The 17,860-nt window shown below is 47.1% G+C and overlaps 1 protein-coding gene across 1 annotated transcript in view; it reads right to left on the reverse strand.

The window, feature by feature from the left end:
• Positions 1 to 1,258: 1,258 nt before the first annotated feature.
• SPACA6 (sperm acrosome associated 6) overlaps positions 1,259 to 17,860 on the reverse strand; it is a 38,680-nt gene continuing 22,078 nt past the window's right edge. Inside the window, 10 exon segments of the mRNA XM_043997269.1 lie at positions 1,259 to 1,478; positions 1,481 to 1,571; positions 1,882 to 2,092; positions 2,220 to 2,271; positions 2,273 to 2,362; positions 2,364 to 2,378; positions 2,943 to 3,046; positions 3,319 to 3,396; positions 3,703 to 3,726; positions 4,110 to 4,178. Coding sequence (XP_043853204.1) covers positions 1,407 to 1,478; positions 1,481 to 1,571; positions 1,882 to 2,092; positions 2,220 to 2,271; positions 2,273 to 2,362; positions 2,364 to 2,378; positions 2,943 to 3,046; positions 3,319 to 3,396; positions 3,703 to 3,726; positions 4,110 to 4,178 — 806 coding nt within the window. The 3' untranslated portion in view covers positions 1,259 to 1,406.

Genomic DNA, 17,860 nt, shown 5'->3' on the forward strand with positions numbered 1-17,860 from the left:
AGTTATAGGGTAACTCCCTCCTCCAGCCCCCAAGATTTGGGATGAGAATAGATTTAAAGAACTGGAGGAGAGAGGGACATTGGAAGCCACCTAGTTCAACCCTCTCATTTTTCAGGCGAGAAATCTGAGGCCCAGACAGGATGAAAGTCTTGCCTAGAATCACAAAGATAGGAAGTGGGAGAGTCGGGATTCAAAGCAGGGCCGGGAAACCGACCAAGGTCCATTGACTCCAAATGCAGAATCCTTTCCATGGCATTTCTTCCCCCAACCAAAAAAACAAAAAACGGCCAGTCGCCTTTGGGGTCTTTGTTGCTGCGCCTCTTCTCGAATCTGTCTCTCACTTAGCCAATCTGTATCTCCATCCAAGTTCCCAAGTCAATCCCAGGCTTAAGTACGCTCCTCACCGCTAGGACCCCGAACACTCACCTTGTACCTCAGGGAAGGCAAAGAAAGGGTTAATCTTGAGCACGAACTGCGCGTGCGCGAAGAGGGAATCTCCTGGCTTTGCTCTCGTACCCCGCCTTCGTCTAGTTTCTACCCCGTAAATCACCTCTCCCGCTAGTACGGATCCACGGCTGCGCTTGCGCAATCCGGTCTCCTAGCGACGGCTCCCTTCGGACATTGAATTAACCCTTTCCAGGCATTAGCAGAATAGGAGGGGAGAGGTACATGGTCTGAGAAGCCTAGATAGTCAGAACTGGGGACACTTAGACATCTGAACTCAATCCACTCTTTTTACAGATACGACTTTAACAGCGGAAAGAGAGAAGAGATTCGACCCAAGTCATTTAGGCAGTCCAGGGAAGAGTTCAGATCTAGAGCCCAGGCAGCCTCCTACTGCCTCTTTGGTTTCTGGAAGCCTCTACAATCTTTCCTCTTTACACTTGGAAGCAGGATGTGTCAAGTGTCTAGAGCCCAATTTAGAGTAAGAGGACCCGGGTTCATATCTCCTCTCTGAGGCTTACTATTGGGCCTCAATTTCCCTGTCTGTAAAATAAAGAGGTTGGACCAGATTAGATGACCTGTGAGATCTCTTTTGGTACTAAATCTGATTATATGAGGGTGAGGGTTTCCTTGGGTGGCTGCAATGGCGGGGTTGGGGGGGGGGCCAAGATCGGCCAGCCTAGGAAGGATTTCCACGTCTGCCCTAAGATTTGTGTGTTTGAAGAGTTGTGGATGTGTTTCAGTCACTGAGGACTTTCTTTTCATGATGGTACTAGGGACCGGTGGGCTCCAGAAGGAAAGGGTTTGGGCATGGTCAAGTCAGTCAAATAGTATTTATTACCCCCCCCCCCCCACTACAAGTCCAGCACAGGGCTGAGGGCTAGGGATACTAAAGCAAAAAACAGAGTCCCTGCTCTCAGGGAGCTTACACTCTAAGGGGCTGTTCCAGACCCGGCCCTCCCCTAGTACAGTCTAGGTGCCTTATCCTTGGGCTGGCCCACTGAACTTTGGTCTTAGGAACCTAGACTTCCTTGGGTTCGAAGATATCTTTATTGGGGTGAGTGGAGGAGGGCGGATGAAGAGGGAAGGCCACTTAGCTTTCAGGCTCCAAACAGCGATACAGCAACCTGGGGGAGAGAGAACATCTTATGATATTGCCAGAGGGCATGAGCTTTGGAGATTCAGTTTGGGTTTCAGAGGATTGGGAAATCAGGCAATCAAGAAACTTAGTCCCTTAGGGTGTGTGTATATGTGTGTGTGTGTGTGTGTGTGTGTGTGTGTGTGTGAGAGAGAGAGAGAGAGAGAGAGAGAGAGAGAGGGAGAGAGAGAGAGAGAGATGCCTGGGTCCCAGTGGATATGATAGGATTCTGGTGCCTGACCAGTCCCTGGTGAGGTGGGTCTCCAGCCTCCTGGGTCCTTGAGGTGGAGGTCACTCACATCCCCAGCAGGATGAAGCTCGTGGTGCCCAGGCCAGCTGCCAGCCCAAGAAGGCCTAGGTTTCTCGGTGTTAGGGCCCCAGGATGGGCCAGCAGCGTGGGGAAGCTTGGCTTCCAAGGTTCTGGACAGTCGGCCTTGGTGCCTGCTAACTTAACCACCTCCCGGAACAAGGTCTGCAGCTTCACTTCACCCTGAGGTTTCCCTGCAGTCACTGGGAACACACGAGGTCCGAGGGCGGGGTGAGAGCCTGCTCTTCTCTCAGGCTTCAGTTCTCACTTTCCACCTCCAGAACCCGGCCCTCCTTATCAGGCCCAGACCCGGCTCAGGCTCAGCCTCACCATTTAGGAAGAAGCAACAACCGGCCAGGGCTTGCTGGTCGGAGCTAAGCAGGGCAGGAGAAAGTCCCGCTGTGCGGGGGCCGAACAGGCCGGATTCGAGCAAATATAGCCTGTGCTCGAGGAATCACACGGAAGTAGGTGAGGGTCCTTGGTCCGGATCTGGGGGTGAAAGGGAAGTGGGGGGGGGGGGCATGAGACCAAGAAACGCCAAGAGACAGAGGCCTGGGTAGAGACAGAAACACTGAGACACCAAGGCGGTGGCGCTTGCAACGGAAACACGGATAGAGGCATCGCAGGAGGGGGAAGAAAAGGCACCTTGCCAGGAGAGAGAAATGTATTGGGGGATGGGGAAGGAGGCAAGGATGGGAATGGGAGGGATGAAAGGAAGGTTAGGAGGATGGACAGATGGAGGGACACCAGAAATGAAAGGTAATGGAGATGGAGGAAGGAGGAGGACTGGGCTTGGGGATGAAGGCATGGAGGTAAATAGAGCTTAGGTGGGGAATGGATAGGGGAAGGGGGATGAAGGCATGGAGATGGGGAGGGGAATAGAGGGGTGAGGGAGATTGCAAAGTGTTGAGAAGCGAAAGAGAAGAGAGAAAGAGGGGGCAGAACGAGAGTTTTTCTAGGAATGAGGATGTGAAAGGGCAGTGAAAGGAGGAAGCTGGAGGTTCGAGTCAGATAAGTCACTTCCCCCTCCCCATTACACTCGGAGACACTCACTTTCCCCGCGAACAGCCAGGTATAGGTCAGCTCCGAGGGAAGGGAAAAAGGCACGGAACAGGAAAAGGCAGCCTGGCCACCCACTGGCACCAGCAAGTCCTTGACTGGGGAGGTGGTCGGGTTCTGCCTAAAAGCCCAGCCCACCCACGTCCATGCCCCCCCCATCCCCCATCTCCATAAAAATGCTCTGGAACCCCGGCTTTCCTGGCCCCGCCCCCATGGAATCTCCTGGCTCTGCGCTCATTAAAAAAAAAAAAACCTCCGGGGCCCCGCCCTCTCTGGCTCCACCCCCACATCAATTTTCTTGGCCCCGCCCTTATCACAACTCTCCAGGTCCCGCCCCCTCCAAGGTGGAAGCCACGGCCCCGCCCCCTACTCGGGCACTCCAGCGGAAGGTCACAGTCATGGGCAGCGCACGAATTGCAGAAGAAGAGTCTGGCCTGCTCCTGGAACCCTGGGGAGGTGGGGTGGGGTGGTAGCAGAGAGGACGCAGAGCGCATAGCCCTAATGGCCCGGGATCCCGCCTCCCTCTTTCCACCGTGCTCATTGGCCCAATCTAGGAGCAGGCCCAACCCTCCACCTTCCCATTGGCCACGTTAGCCAGGCTCCGCCCCTCACGGTTGGGGAGACGTCATTGAACTGCATCCGAGCTCGGCCTCAGCCTCCCAGATGTATTAAAAAAAAAAAACCACTAGCCCCGCCCCCAACCCTTTCCATTGGTCGGTTCCATCCAGATAGGGCGGGTCCTTCTGGGGCTTACCGCAGGGAGGCACGCAGGCGGGGGCTGAGAGGAGAGTGCAGAAAACCAAAATCAGCCTCCTCCCGCACTCATCCTTATGGGGGAGGGTAGGCACGGGGAAGGGGGATGGGAAATGGAACTATCCCTCCACCCACCGAGCTTTCTCCGAAGGGGGAGTGGCGGGATACTTTTAGCATTCCGTTTGTAGGGTGCAAGCATGATAGTACAGACCAATCCATTGAGAGGAAAAGGCCAAGTAATTTAACAATTTTATGGAGGGGGCAGGGCCCGACAGTTCAGCATTCCATTGAGGGGGCGGGGCCAGGTAATGCACCAGTTGATGGAAGGGGCGGTGCTTGACTGGCCAGCATTCCATGGAGGGGGCGGGGCTTCAGGGGGCGTGGGGTCACTGGGTGCGGAGGTCCTACCTTTGCTCATCTCTCTGATGACCTCTTCCAGGCTCTGGGCAGCCTCCGGGAAGGCCACTTTGTAGGACTCTGCGGGGTGGAAGGTGGGGGGGATGGGGAGCAAGAACTAGGGTGGATGAGGGACTCTTAGAACCAGAGTTTCAGGCCAGGGGCCTGGGGAGGATGGAGGTGGTGGTGGGGGGGAGGAATTCAGAGGTCCTCCCCTAACCCCAGCCCTCTGGCTATACCACCCCACTTCCCCTGTAAAGACAACACTAGCTTCTCTAAGAATGTTGGACTTCAAATCAGGCTCCATTCTCAGATTTGGTACTGCCCGTGTGACCTCGGGCAAGTCTTTTAACTTTGGACCTCAGTTTCCTTATCTGTAAAATGAGGAAGCTGATCTAGACGGTCATGTCTAGATTCCTTGCAGCTCCAAACTCTAAAAATTAAAAAAAAAAACCCACATAAAACTTTGCAGGGGCAGCTGAACACAGTTGATAAAATGCTAAGCCTGAAGTAAGGAAGAGCTGAGTTCAAATTCTACATAACCTGAGAGATTTCAAGCCAGGACTGTTGGGTTAAAACCCTGCCTCAGGGGCAGCTAGGTGACACAGTGGATAAAGCACTGGCCTTGGATTCAGGAGGACCTGAGTTCAAATCCAACCTCAGACACTTGACACTTGCTAGCTGTGTGACCCTGGGCAAGTCACTTGACCCTCATTGTCCTGTGCAAAAAAAACAACAACAACAAAAAACAAAACTCTGCCTCAGACACGATAGCTATGGGATCATAGGTCAGTCATATGGCCTCTCAGACCCTCAGTTTTCTCATCTGGAAAATGGGGATAATAATAATTAATTGCAAATTGGGGTTGTTGGGAGGAGGATGCATGGCATACCTTAGAGTGATGTAGAAACCAGGAAGAGGGATTTGGTTTGTCCTGTTTGGTCCCAGACAGTAGGACCAGGAGGAGGAGGAGACGGGAGAAGATGCAAGAAAAAAGACCTCAGCTCAAGGAGAGGGAATACTTCCTATTGACTAGAGCCCCCCAAATGGAGTGGGCTGTCTGTCTCCCGTTGTCTCCTCCCCTCAGGTATATGAGCTCCGAAGGCATCAAGCAGAGTCTCACTGGTCTGTCTGGCTCATGGTAAGAGGTTGGACTAGATCAGGGCTTCTTAAACTTTTTCCACTGTCGACCCCTTTTCGCCTGAGAAATTTTTATGGGGCCTTGGATATATGGGCATGTAAAACAGTTATATGTAACCTTTTACTGTTGCCAAATTTTTGGAGACCCCAACGGTTTAAGAAGCTTTGGACTAGATGACCCATGGGTGGGTGAAATTTTAGATGTCTTCGTAATGATCTGCTCATCTCCTTCTCCCTGTCTACACATGTCTTCTTAAGGCTTGTCCCCTGTTGTGAGCTCACTATGTGAACCCTGACTCAGTTTTTTAAAAAATTAATAAGCACCTATTATGTGCTGGGCATTATGCTAGACAGTGAAGATTCAGAGACAAACATGCATGTCTTTCCCCTCAGGCAGCTTACATATTACATGGAAAATGCTACATATGCATTGAATTACATGCGAGGATTTATGGTGAAATCAGCCTACCCACAAATACTGATTAAATATGTTATTCAAAGCAGTCTCTGCTCTTAGGGAACTCATCCTTAATGGGGAGATAACAGGAACAAATGAGCTAACGACAGCAGGCAGGCTGCTGGGGATGCTGGAAAGACCCTCCCCTGCAGAAGGCAGCCTTGGAGCTGAGTCCTGAAGGAAGCTGAGAGGCCCAGGTGACAGGAGAGCATCCAGGCTTGGGAAACAGTTGTTGAAAAGGGCCCTGGCAGAAGAACCACAGGAAGGTGTAGCTATAGACTGGGTAGTGAGGTGAAAGGGGTCGGGAAGGGCAGGGAGAGGGGCAGGTTAGGTGGTGAAGGACTTTGAATGTCGAACAGAAGATTTTTGTTCGTTTTTTTTTGCAGGGCAATGAGGGTTGCTCAGGGTCACACAGCTAGTAAGTGTCAAGTGTCTAAGACCGGATTTGAACTCAGGTCTTCCTGAATCCAGGGCCAGTACTTTATCCACTGCAGTGCCACCTAGCTGCCCACTAGAAGATTTTCTATTGGATCCTGGAGGTAATATCCAGATCCAGATCCAGAGTTTACCGAGTAAGGAGGCTGACATGGTCAGGTCATTTTGGCAGCTGAGTGGAGGACAGATTGGTGTGGGGAGAGACTGGAGGCAGGAGGACCAACCAGCAGCTACTGAATCAGTTCAGATGTGATGTGATGAGGCAGCTGGATGAGGAGAGAGAAGGAGAAAGATAGGAGAAAGGATGTGAAAACGTAGAAAAGAGCAATTGGCGATAGCTTAGATCTGAGAGGTGAGTGTGAGGAGTTGAGCATGAGCCCTGGGTGATGGGAAGGAGAGTGGGGTCCTTACTGATAAGAGGAAAGTCTGGAGGAAGGGAAGGCAAAAGTGAGTTTTGATTTGGACATGTTGAATTCCAGCTGTTTAATGGCCAGTTTGGGATATCCAAAAGGCAGTTGGTGATGTGAGACTAGAGGTTAGGCTAGATACGTAGACCTGAAATCATCTGCATGGAGAATGCATCCTACAAGCTAATGAGGTCACCAGGTGAGAGTTCAGAGGGAGACGAGGACACAGGTTAGAGTCCTGGGGGAGGGGGGACACCAACTTGCATGAAAAAGGAGACTGAGGAGTGATCCGAGAGTCAGGAGGAGAACCAGGAGAGAAAAGTACCAAAAAAACCTAGAGCAGAGAAGTTGTGGAGGTGATTGAAAGTATCAAAGGCTTCAGAGATGTTAGGAAGGATGGGGATTTAGAAAAGGTCAGAGGATTGCAGAATTAAGAGATAATTGGTAACTTTGTAAAGAGCAATTTCTTTCTTTTTTTTTTTCCTTTTTGCGGGGCAATGAGGGTTAAGTGACTTGCCTAGGGTCATGCAGCTAGTAAGTGTCAAGTGTCTGAGGCCAGATTTGAACTCAGGTTTTCCTGAATGCAGGGCTGGTGCTTTATCCACTGTACCACCTAGCTGCCCAGTGAAAAGCAATTTTAATTGAATGATGAGATTGGAAACCAGACCACAGAGTAATGGGAAGAGAGTTAGGGGATGGGAAGTAAAGGCACTGAGTGTAGATGGCATTCTCAAGGAGGTTAGCCACAAAGTGAAGGAGAGATGGGTTAATAGCTAGCTTGGCTGGTTGGATCAAGTGAGGGATTCCCCCCCCCCCTTTCTTTTTAAGGATGGGGAAGACGTGGATGGCAGTGGAGAAGCAGCTAGTAGACAGGGAGAGGTTGAAGGTTAGTGAGAGATCAGGGACAGAGGGGGCAATCTGTTGGAGAAGACAGGGCAGAATGGGATCAAGGATGCCTGTAGCCGGGTTTGCCTTGGCAGGGATAAGGGTTACCTCATTATGTGAGACAAAGGTGAAGGAGGAGATAGTGTGGGAAGATATCTGAGCGAAGTGAGATGAGGAGGAGGGAGCCCTCAGTGAATGGCCTCAATTTTTTCAGTGAAATATGAGGAGAGGTTCTCAGCTGGAAGGGCTGGGGGAGGGGTGCCATGGGAGACTGGAGTAAGAGATGAAAAGGTTTGGAAGAGCCTCTGTGGTGAGTGGAATGGGAATTCATTATATCTGCTCTGGGAATCAGGTTCACCCCATATCCAAGGGAGACTGTGAATTTCCTCCCTGATGGAGAGCAAAAGAGGGGTTATGTGGCTGGCCACTTATTCCTTCTTTCTCTTATCTCTATGTAGGGTATTGTGATAGAATTATGTTTATCTATCACCCTGCAAATATTGACAGACTAGGGGCATGAGGCTCTTTCTTAGGGATTTTGAAATAAAACCCACTTACTGTCCTTCTAAAGAGGCTGGAAACTGCTCTCTCTCTCTCTCTCTCTCTCTCTCTCTCTCTCGCTCTCTCTCTCTCTCTCTCTCTCGCTCTCGCGCTCGCTCTCTTTCTCTTTTTGTATCTCTTTGTGTCTCTGTCTCTGTTTTTCTCTCTTTGTATCTCTTTTTCTGTCTTTGCCCCTCTGTTTCTCTCCCCTCCTCCCCCAATCTCTTCCTCTCTCCTTTAGTGGTTACACTAAAGTCAATCTTTAGTAGCAAGCAGTCACATTTATCCAAGCACACAGGAAACAGAATTCGGGGAGTTACACAGATTAGAGAAGATAGAATACAGAGGGAGTCCATGTGCTCTTCAATTCAGAAGGAAGAGAAAATCTCACTATTAAGGAGAGAATGAACTCTGCTTAACGGTCCCTGGGGGTACAGGTATTGGGAAAGGAAGGGCTGGTTGGAGGGCTGGCTTTTCCAAGTCTGCAGATCTGAGATCTCTTGCATATTGAGCAGGGAAGGAGCCAGGAGAAAGGCAGGGACTGAAGACTGGAGAGGGAGTGGAGATGATAGAGGGGGGGCATCTGCTGTAGAAGATGGTATGGTATGGGATTGCTTGTCCAAGTAAAGGAGTCTACCGTGTCAAGGAGAAGGTTCATTGTAATATGTGAGATGGGTGAAGGAGGAGATAGTGGGGGAAGGCATCTGAATGATGTGAGATGAGGAGGAGGGGAGAAGAAGGAATTCGTGGTGAATGGCCTCATTTTTTTCTTTAAGTATGAAGCAATGCCCTCAGTTGATAGGAGAGGGGGAGGGAGAGTTATGGAAATTTTGAGTAGAGGTGAGAAAGTCTGGAACAACCAGTGCAGTGAGCCGGGGTGGTGAATTGATTAGGGGGATGTAAAAGTCCTGCTTTCCTGCAGTGGAGGCCCACTGAGATTAGATAACATACAGTGGAAGGGGACCCACTTGGCACAGTTTTGTGGTTTTCTCCAGGTCTGTTTAGCAGCACACAAATAAATGCAGTGGATGGTAGGAGTAATCTGAGGTTGGGGTTTGGCAAGGCAAGCTTGGTGATAGGGCAAAAGAGCTGAGTCCAGGGGACAGTGGGAGAATTTAACTGTTTCAAGCAGAGGCCAATACAGGAAAGGGAGGAGAGTGTAGCCAAATGCAGGGGTGATAGCCTGGGAGAGAACTCAGATGCTGGAGGAATTGAGAATCATGGTGAGGGTTTGTGGTCTCGAAGAAGTGGGAAACTTAGGATGATAAAAGATCATGATTAAATAAAGGAATTCTGGAGTTCTCCACCATGATGGGGAGCACTTGTGGGGGATGGCAAGATCAAGGGTACAGCCATCTATGTGGGTGGTGGAAGAACCGAGAGTGAAGCTATTGGAGTGAGCATCGCCATGGCGGGAGTCACCTACTATGAGACTGAGAGCTGGAGGGGAGAGATACACTGTGAGTGAGCCAGGAACTGAGGTCACCAAGGAGAGGAGATGCCCTCAGGGTTGGTAAGACGCCACCGGAATCCATAAATATGGATTGAATGAAGCTCAAAGGAGGAGAGGTACTGAGAGAGTTTGAAAGTGCCAATGGGGAGCAAGTAGTGTTTGTCTCTCTTACTGTGACTGGTGAGTTGGGGGGTGGGAGGAGGGGAGAGGAGGATGACTGAAGGAACAGCCAGTATTGAAAAGGGAGGCTGGGGTTTCGGTGCTGGGTCTCAGAGAAAGGAAAAGGTTTAAAATAAATGTCAGAGGAGAGAATTCTAGCAACTGGGGGAGGATTTAATTCGAGTCACTTTAATACTTTATTAAATGCCTACTATTGGCCCGGTGCAGTGCTAAAAAAATGGGGCTACAAACCCACAAATGGAATGATCCCTGTCTGAGCTCATGTAGAAACAATACAAGTAAATGCAAAACTTAAATGATACGAATGCAAAGTGATTTTATTGGGGGGGGCAGCGAGGGAAGCACCAACACCTGGCAGGAGCAGGAAGGTCTCTCAAAGGAGGGGCACTAGAACTACACCTGGAAGGTCTCCTGATAGGGTAGAAGTGAGGAGGGAGAGGAAAACCATCCTTTTTGCATCGCTTCCTGCTTCTTGCTCTGACTCCTAAAACCGGTCAAAAAGGTCCCCTTCCTCTTTTCCCACAGATAAAGTGTCCCATGGGGGCTCAGATGGCCCCTCATTATCTGGAATGACAGATAAGACCCCTCTTGAGTGCACCTTCAGTAAATCAGGAAACATTCCCCGTCTATCCCATTGCCCCTCAGCCAATTATTGAGACCTCAAAGCAAAGATTGCAAGCTGACAGAGCAGTCATCCCTATCCTAGAACCCCAAAGAAAGGCACATATCTCTAACACATGTCAGAGAGGGAGCTTGTCCAGTATAAAAAGGAAAAGCTGGGACACCATCTTTGGAAGTATCATTCAATGTGCTCACAATGGCAACGATTTTGTGGGCCTCTAGCTTTCCCATTGGGCAGCCAGGTGGTACCATAGTGCATAGAGCCCTGGGCCTGGAGGCAGGAAGACTCAACCGGCTGAGCTAAAATCCAGCCTCAGACACTTCCTAGCTGTGTGACCCTGGGCAAGTCACTTAACCTTGTTTGCCTCAGTGCCTCATCTGTAAAATGAGCTGCAGAAGGGAACGGCAAACTATTCCAGCATCTTTACCAAGAAAACCCCAAATGAGGTCATGAAGGGTCAGATACAACTGAACAACAGCAGCATTCCCATTCCTATCTTTGGTGGGCATAAAAAACATGCTTTAATAAATCTCTTTTGAGGGCAGCTAGGTGGTGCAGGAGATAAAGCATCGGCCCTGGATTCAGGAGGACCTGAATTCAAATCTGGCCTCAGACACTTGACACTAGCTATGTGAGCCTGGGCAAATCACTTAACCTTCATTGCCCCACAAACCCCCCCAAAACAAAACAAAACCCCCCCAGCACAGTGCTTTGCACATAGTAAGTGCTCAATAAATGTTGATTGATTAATTGATACATACTTCATAGGCTCATAGATTTAAAAGTGGAAAGGACCAAAAAGGCCATTTAATTTAATCCCTTCCTTTTACAGATGAAGAAAAAGAGGTGCAGAAAGAATGTGACTTACCCATGGTCAAGTCATTTAAAAAAATAATAAGTGTACTAGGTGGGATTTGAACCCATATCCAGAGCTCTTTTCACTGTACCACACCTCATGCATGAATTTCTTCTTTTGATTACTTAAGTGACCACACAATTACTCATTTGGAGAAGCATCTGCCTCCAGATGAAGGAATGAAAATGGATGGGAGGGGTTATTCAAACCTCCTCCTAATTTTCAAATTCCTGGAATTCAGAGAGTCCTCCTCCTTCCCATTTCTTTATTGAATTATCATAGCTTAGTCACTCAAACTTTGAGTGTGGAAAAATGGTACCCATAAAGGCTGTAGAACAAGCCCAGGGACAAAATGGGGATCGTTCTTGCCAAGATGGCCGACAATGTAGGCAGACTGCCCAGCTGCCTACTCTGACAAAAAGCTGAAACTTGCACCAGATTGAATAACGATCAAGAAACCCGGTGAGAAACTACAGCAAATGACTTCTCCTGTCCCAGAACCGCTCACGAAGTCAGCCCACAGCCCACAGACAATAGGAAATGGGACCACCAACAAAGACAGCGCCAGGACAAGCAAACAAACTCCTAGCCTGAGACCAGAGAAGGGCCGGGGGCACATGTAGCCTGGAGGACTCTCTGTCCAGATGCAACGAGAGCAGAGGCAACAAGCTTCAGGGCAGTTATAAACCAACATTGGAGTCCTTGGGGGGAAAAGCAAAATGGGCACAGCAGTGTTGGGCCAGGCCAGCCCAGGAGCCCTGGACTCTGAGGGGCCTGGTATTCTATCTGCAGATGCCAGACAAGGTCTTGAAGATCTATTGCTTTGAACCTCAGAGATCCAAGTAGGGCCTAATCCCAGCAGGGGAAGGTCACTATAGGAGCCCAGGGGACCCAAGGCCAGAGCAAGCAGGACAAACAAGCATAATAGGGCATGGAGTCTGGACTTGGTACAAAGCCGAAATTTGGAAACTAAAGCTGGCAAGATGAGGAAATCAAAGAAAAATGCTCATCTGTATAAAAACTTATTGAGATCTAGAGATGTCCCAAAAGAAGGAAAAAATGATTCCGTACCAATTACAGAGACTAAAAGAAAAAAAAAAAGATTTTCCTCAATGACTATATGAAGACCTAGAAAAAATGAAATATGAGACAAAATGAAATAAAAGATCTGGAGGAAAGAATTGAAAAGACGATAGAGAGCTTAGAAGGACAATGGGAAACCTTACCTAAGTAATGGATGACCTGAAAACTAGAATAAATCAAACAGAAATGAATGACTCCATGAGGCAATAAGAAATATTAGAACAAAAAAGCTGGAAAAAAATAGAAGAAAATGTAAGTTACATGTTTTCAAAAACAACTGACCTGGAAATAGGTCCAGGAGGGTTAATTTAAGTATCATTGGTCTCCCCAAGAACCAAAATCATTTAAAAAGTCTACAGATTTCCAAGAAGACATAAATGAAAACTGCCCAGATGTATTAGAACCAGAGGACAAAGTGAAGATAGAAAAATTCCACAGATCACCTTCTGAAAGAAATCCCCAAAGAAAAAAGTCCTAGGAATGTAAAAGTCAAAATACAAGGCTCCCGCATCAAAATAAAAATACTGCAAGCATTCAGAAAGAAACAATTCAAATATTAAATATCCCAAAGACCTGGCAACTTCTACTATAAATCAGAGGAGATTTTGGGATTGAGTTTTCTGAAAAGCAAAAGACAGAGGCTTACAGGCAACAATAACTTACCCTGTAAAGCAGAGTATAATCCTATAAAGGGGAAAAAATTGCCTTTTCATGGAATAGATGACTTTCACGCATTTATGGCTAAAAGAGTGGAGCTGAGTAGGAACTGTGAAATGCACGTACAAGAGTCAAGAGAAACCTAGAAAGGTAAATTTATCTGAGCAATTGTCAGGGGCTGCATGATGCAGCAGTGCTGGCTGATGTTCTAGTCCCAGAGAGAGAAACAGGTGTTCCTTTAGAGCCTTGGTGTATTTAAGGGGTATGGAGGGAGTTTAGTGGAGAAGACAGAGGACCTAGGAGTGTATTGATTGTGTTCTGAGGGTTTTGGGTGGGGAAAGAAGAGGGAGAGTAATAAAAGGGAATAAACTGGTGTGGAGGGGATGGAGAATGGGGCTGAATGTGCTTGCGCTTGCACACACACGTGCACCGCAAACACACATGTGCATACACACACACACAGAGCTTGGAGTATGGGTATACCAAATTCAAGAGGGAAGCAATTGGAGATGGTTGACAGGAGGGAGGTTAATGCCAGGAAGGGCAGAGTCACAAGCAAAACAAATTTCTTTATCCTGAAGAGAGAATTAAAAGGGAAAACAGAAAACCGGATGAACTGGAAGCTGAGGGTTGCCTCTTATCACCTCTTACTACGTTGTTTGTCCTTCATTCTCGAAGAGGACCATGACATTGGAGTGATGTCATGACTTACACTGAATTGGATCTAAGTGAGAGAGGGCCATAAGGGTCACCAACCTCACTCTTTCCTCCAGAGCCATCTGGGTCCAGTGGCAAGATATACATCAGGATGACTGGAGATGGCCAAGGATGTTTTTAAGCAATTATTAAGCATCTTTTATTTTATTTATTTATTTTTTTGCAGGGCAGTGAGGGTTAAGTGACTTGCCCAGGGTCACACAGCTAGTAAGTGTCTGAGGTGAGATTTGAGCTCAACTCAGGTCCTCCCAGGTCTGTGCTCTATAACTAGGGAATGGCAGAACAAATTATGGCAGATTGAATGTAATAGAATCTTATTGCACTATAAGAAGTGACCAGAGGCAATTCCAGAGAATCCTGGAACTGATACAGAATTGAAGTGAGCACAACCAGGGGACAGTTTATATGAGGACAATGATATTGTAAAGAAAAACAACCTTAAAGACTTCAGAGATCTGTTGGGTGTGGTGACCAACCCATCACGTCTCCAGAGACTGTGATGGAACAGGTGACCTTCTGACTGAGAGGTGATGGACTCCGGGTGAAGAAACATGCATTACTGGCTGGTTACTCTGGGGATTTGTTGCGCTTGACTAGCTTGTTATAAGGGCCTTTCTTCCCTCTTTTTTTTTCTTTCTCTTCTCTCTCTTCTTTCTTTTCTCTTTCTTCTCTCTCTTTCTCTCCCATCTCTCTTTTCTCTCTATCTCTCCTCTCTTTTTCTCAGTTAGAGGGAGGGAAGAAAGGGTAGGGGATAAAGGAGGAGGTTGGCAATAGTAATGCCATTAAAAAAGAGTAATTGAAACAATTTGAAAAATGTGGGGATGGGAGCACAAGAAATTTCAGAGGGAAACACAAAGAAGCAGGAAAACTTTTAAAGTGGTGTGTGGAATTGCTTACATGCTTAAAAAACCCTAAACAGTATGAAAAGGAGTTTCATGTTTCATATAAAATCATCCTTTTGTGATCTGTGAAGCTGGAAATGATCTGTGTGTGTGTGTGTGTGTGTGTGTGTGCATCTCTGTGTGTGATACAGTAGTCTCTAAAGTTCCTTCCAGGTCTAGTGTTTTACAATTCCATGAGTGACTTTAGCCAACTCACTTAACCCCTGTGGACCTCAGTTTTCCCATGTCCTATTTTCTTACTCCAATGAGTCAAAAGAACCCTGATCTAGGAGAACAAGGTGGCCCAGAGGATAGAGTGCTGGACTTGGGATTCAGGAACACCTCAGGTTGAAGCCTGTCACTTCACCCTGCTTGCCTCAGTTTCCTTTTCTGTAAAGTGAGATGGAGAAGGAAATAGCAAATGTAGTATCTTTGCCAAGGAAAGCCCAAATGGGGTCACAGAGAAATGGAGAGGACTGTAAAATCACTGAACAACAAGATGGAGATGATGATGGCTCAGGGTAAGATATGCAATTACTTCCCAGATAATATATGTAAAGTGGTTTGCAAACCTTAAGGCACCATGTAAATGTCAGCTATATCATAATAATGATATCTATTTACAAAGTCATTATTTCAGCTACATAGGATCCTATGCGTGTGGATTTTTCTTCCGTGGACACACATCAACACTGCTCCATGCCTCATAAAGGCTCTTCAAGGGTTACTGTGGCTGAAAGAATTCAGCCAACCCTCTGGTGATGAACTTCCCTGCCCTTTGCCAGGCCGCTCCTTGGACAGCAGACACAAGGTCTTTGTTGGGCCCCTACTAGGAACTTGTCCAGCTTGGTAAGGCCCTGCTGGCAGAGCCTTCGAGAGCCAAGGATCCTGTTCAGGACTGGGGGAGGCATTAGGAAGAAGGGCTTTTGCACAAGAAAAATTGCTATGTGGATGGAAAGAGCATTTTTCTATGCCCACATCATTTTACATTTACTGAGGCAGCATGGTGCAGCAGATAGAGCACTATATTTGGAATTAGGAAGACCTGAGTTCCAATCCTGCCTTGGATTCTTGCTAAACTGTGTGGTGTTGGGTAGAAGTCTTAATGTCTCTGAGACTCAGTTTCCTCTTCCATAAAAGAGGGGAGCTGTGTGGTCTTGAATGTCTCTAAGGTCTATTCTAGTGCTAAATCTATGATCATATGATCTTGGAAAAAAATTAATAATAATAATATTTATATAGCACTCTAAAGTTTGTAACATGTTTTACAAATTTTATCTTATTTGATTCATACAAAAATCCTAGGAGGTAAGTGCTGTTATTATTTCCATTTTACAAATGAGGAAACTGAGACTGAGGGGAGTTAAGTTGCTTGCCCAAGGTTGACCCATTAGTTAATATCTGAAGACACATTTGAACTTGGGTCTTTCTGACATTAGATCTGGAGCTCTTATATATTGTACAACCCCCTCCCCCCATGCCATTTCATTTAATTTTTATTTTCAAATACATGTAAACAAAAAAATTTGACATTAGGTTTTTTTTGGGGGGCGGGGCAATGCAAGTTAAGTGACTTGCCCAGGGTCACATAGCTAGTAAGTGTCAAATGTATGAGGCTGGATTTGAACTCAGGTCCTCCTGAATCCAGGGCCCGTGCTTTATCCACTGCACCACCTAGCTACCCCTCAACACTAGATTTAAAAAAGTTTTGATTTCCAAATTATGTCCATCCCACTTCCCTCCTCCTTCCACTAGAAGGCAAGCGCCAGCTGCCATTTCAACAAGCATCGATTCAGTGTGTGCTCTATTCAAGGACTATAAAGACAAGAGAAAAAGAAGTGTTGCCTCCAAGAAGCTTCTACTTTTCTGGAGAGATAGAACAGACAGAAAAGTAAATAAAAGATAGTCAAGAGGGAGAAGTACGCATTAGCAACTGGACTCACCAGGAAAGGCTTCCCAGAGAAGGTGACTCCTAACCTGAGCCTTGGGGAAGAATGCTTTTCTCAAAACTGACATACTTTTTTTGTTATTCTGAACCTGACAAACACCAGCATATCTGGACATTTCTATGTGCAAAGAAGATCAGCAAAAAACAATAACAGGGTTCTCTTTGAAGCCACGAATCTCCATTTTGTAGTTTTTGTTTTTTCCCCTCAAAAGTACATAATGCATTCAACATGTTTGTTCCTAAGCTGTTCTGCTGGTCTGTGTTGCCTGAACCTCCTTATGTTCTATGTCACAGAGAACTCACACAAGGCAAGCGCTCACGTGGTGGTCAGAAGAAGTGATACAAGGACATTTTCAAGGTCTCTCTGAAGAACTTTGGGATCGATTGTGAGACATGGGAGACAGAGGCACAGGAATATCCAGAATGGTGTGCCTGCATCAAAGAAGGTGCTATGCTCTGTGAGCAAAGCAGAATTGCAGTAGCTCAAAAGCAGCAAGAGATTCACAAATCTAGAGACATCTCCACTTCAAATATTCATATGGACTATTTGTGCCTCACTTGTGTTACGACCTTCTGAGCTCATATTGGTCTGATCAGCCATAGTCAGACACACTACACCTTGACCCCAACATAGTGAACTTTCTATTCTGTTCTGTGCAATTATTTAAGTAGAAAGTTAAATATTCTAAGAGCCAGAGATGAGGAATGAGTGTATTGCAGGCCCGGAAGACAGGCTGAGCAAAAAGATGGAGGCCAGAGATGGAGTTTCCCATGCAATGAGCTTTAAGCAGACCAGTTTGTCTGGAAAACCAGAATGCATGAAAGGGAGTGATGGGGGACAAGGCTAGAAAGTTAGGCTGGAATCCAATCGTGACATTTTCTCATGGAGCCCTCTGTTACACGTACAGGGAAAGAGAGGTGGGCAAATAAATGCTGGCATCTTGGAGGCTCCCTCCAGGCCTGAAGCTCAGAGGCAGGATGATGACCTGTCGCAGAGGCCAGAGAAGGGATTCTTGATCAGATCAAGGTAGATTAGATGCTCTCTGAGACCATAATTCCCTGTGATCCTAGGGATCAGACAGGGTTATGAGTTCCCTGTCAATGGAGGTCTCTATGTGTCAGCCGGGGAGAGTGGGGATGTTATAGATGCACTTTGCAGGTAAAACTTAGACCAGATGTCCTTTGACGTCCCTTTGAGTTTTAAGATTCAGTCTCTCTGTGACATCAGTGACTTGTCCCAGGTCATACAGGCTAGTAAATGTCACAGGAGGCATACTCCTCCTCTAAACCCAGCCCTCTATCCATACCCAGGCTGTCTCTGCTTTTATCATCATCAATATTATTATTATTTGGACTGAACCTGTGATTTCATTGGTAGGGAGACAGGAGAGGGAAGGGAATAAGCATTTGTATAGTACCTACTGTGTGCTAGGTACTGTAAGTACTTCACAAATATTATCTCACTTGATCCTTTCCACAACCCTGGGAGGTAGGTGCTGTT

The sequence above is a fragment of the Dromiciops gliroides genome, chromosome 3 (genome assembly GCF_019393635.1).
Source record: "Dromiciops gliroides isolate mDroGli1 chromosome 3, mDroGli1.pri, whole genome shotgun sequence".
NCBI classification, from domain to species: Eukaryota; Metazoa; Chordata; class Mammalia; order Microbiotheria; family Microbiotheriidae; genus Dromiciops; species Dromiciops gliroides.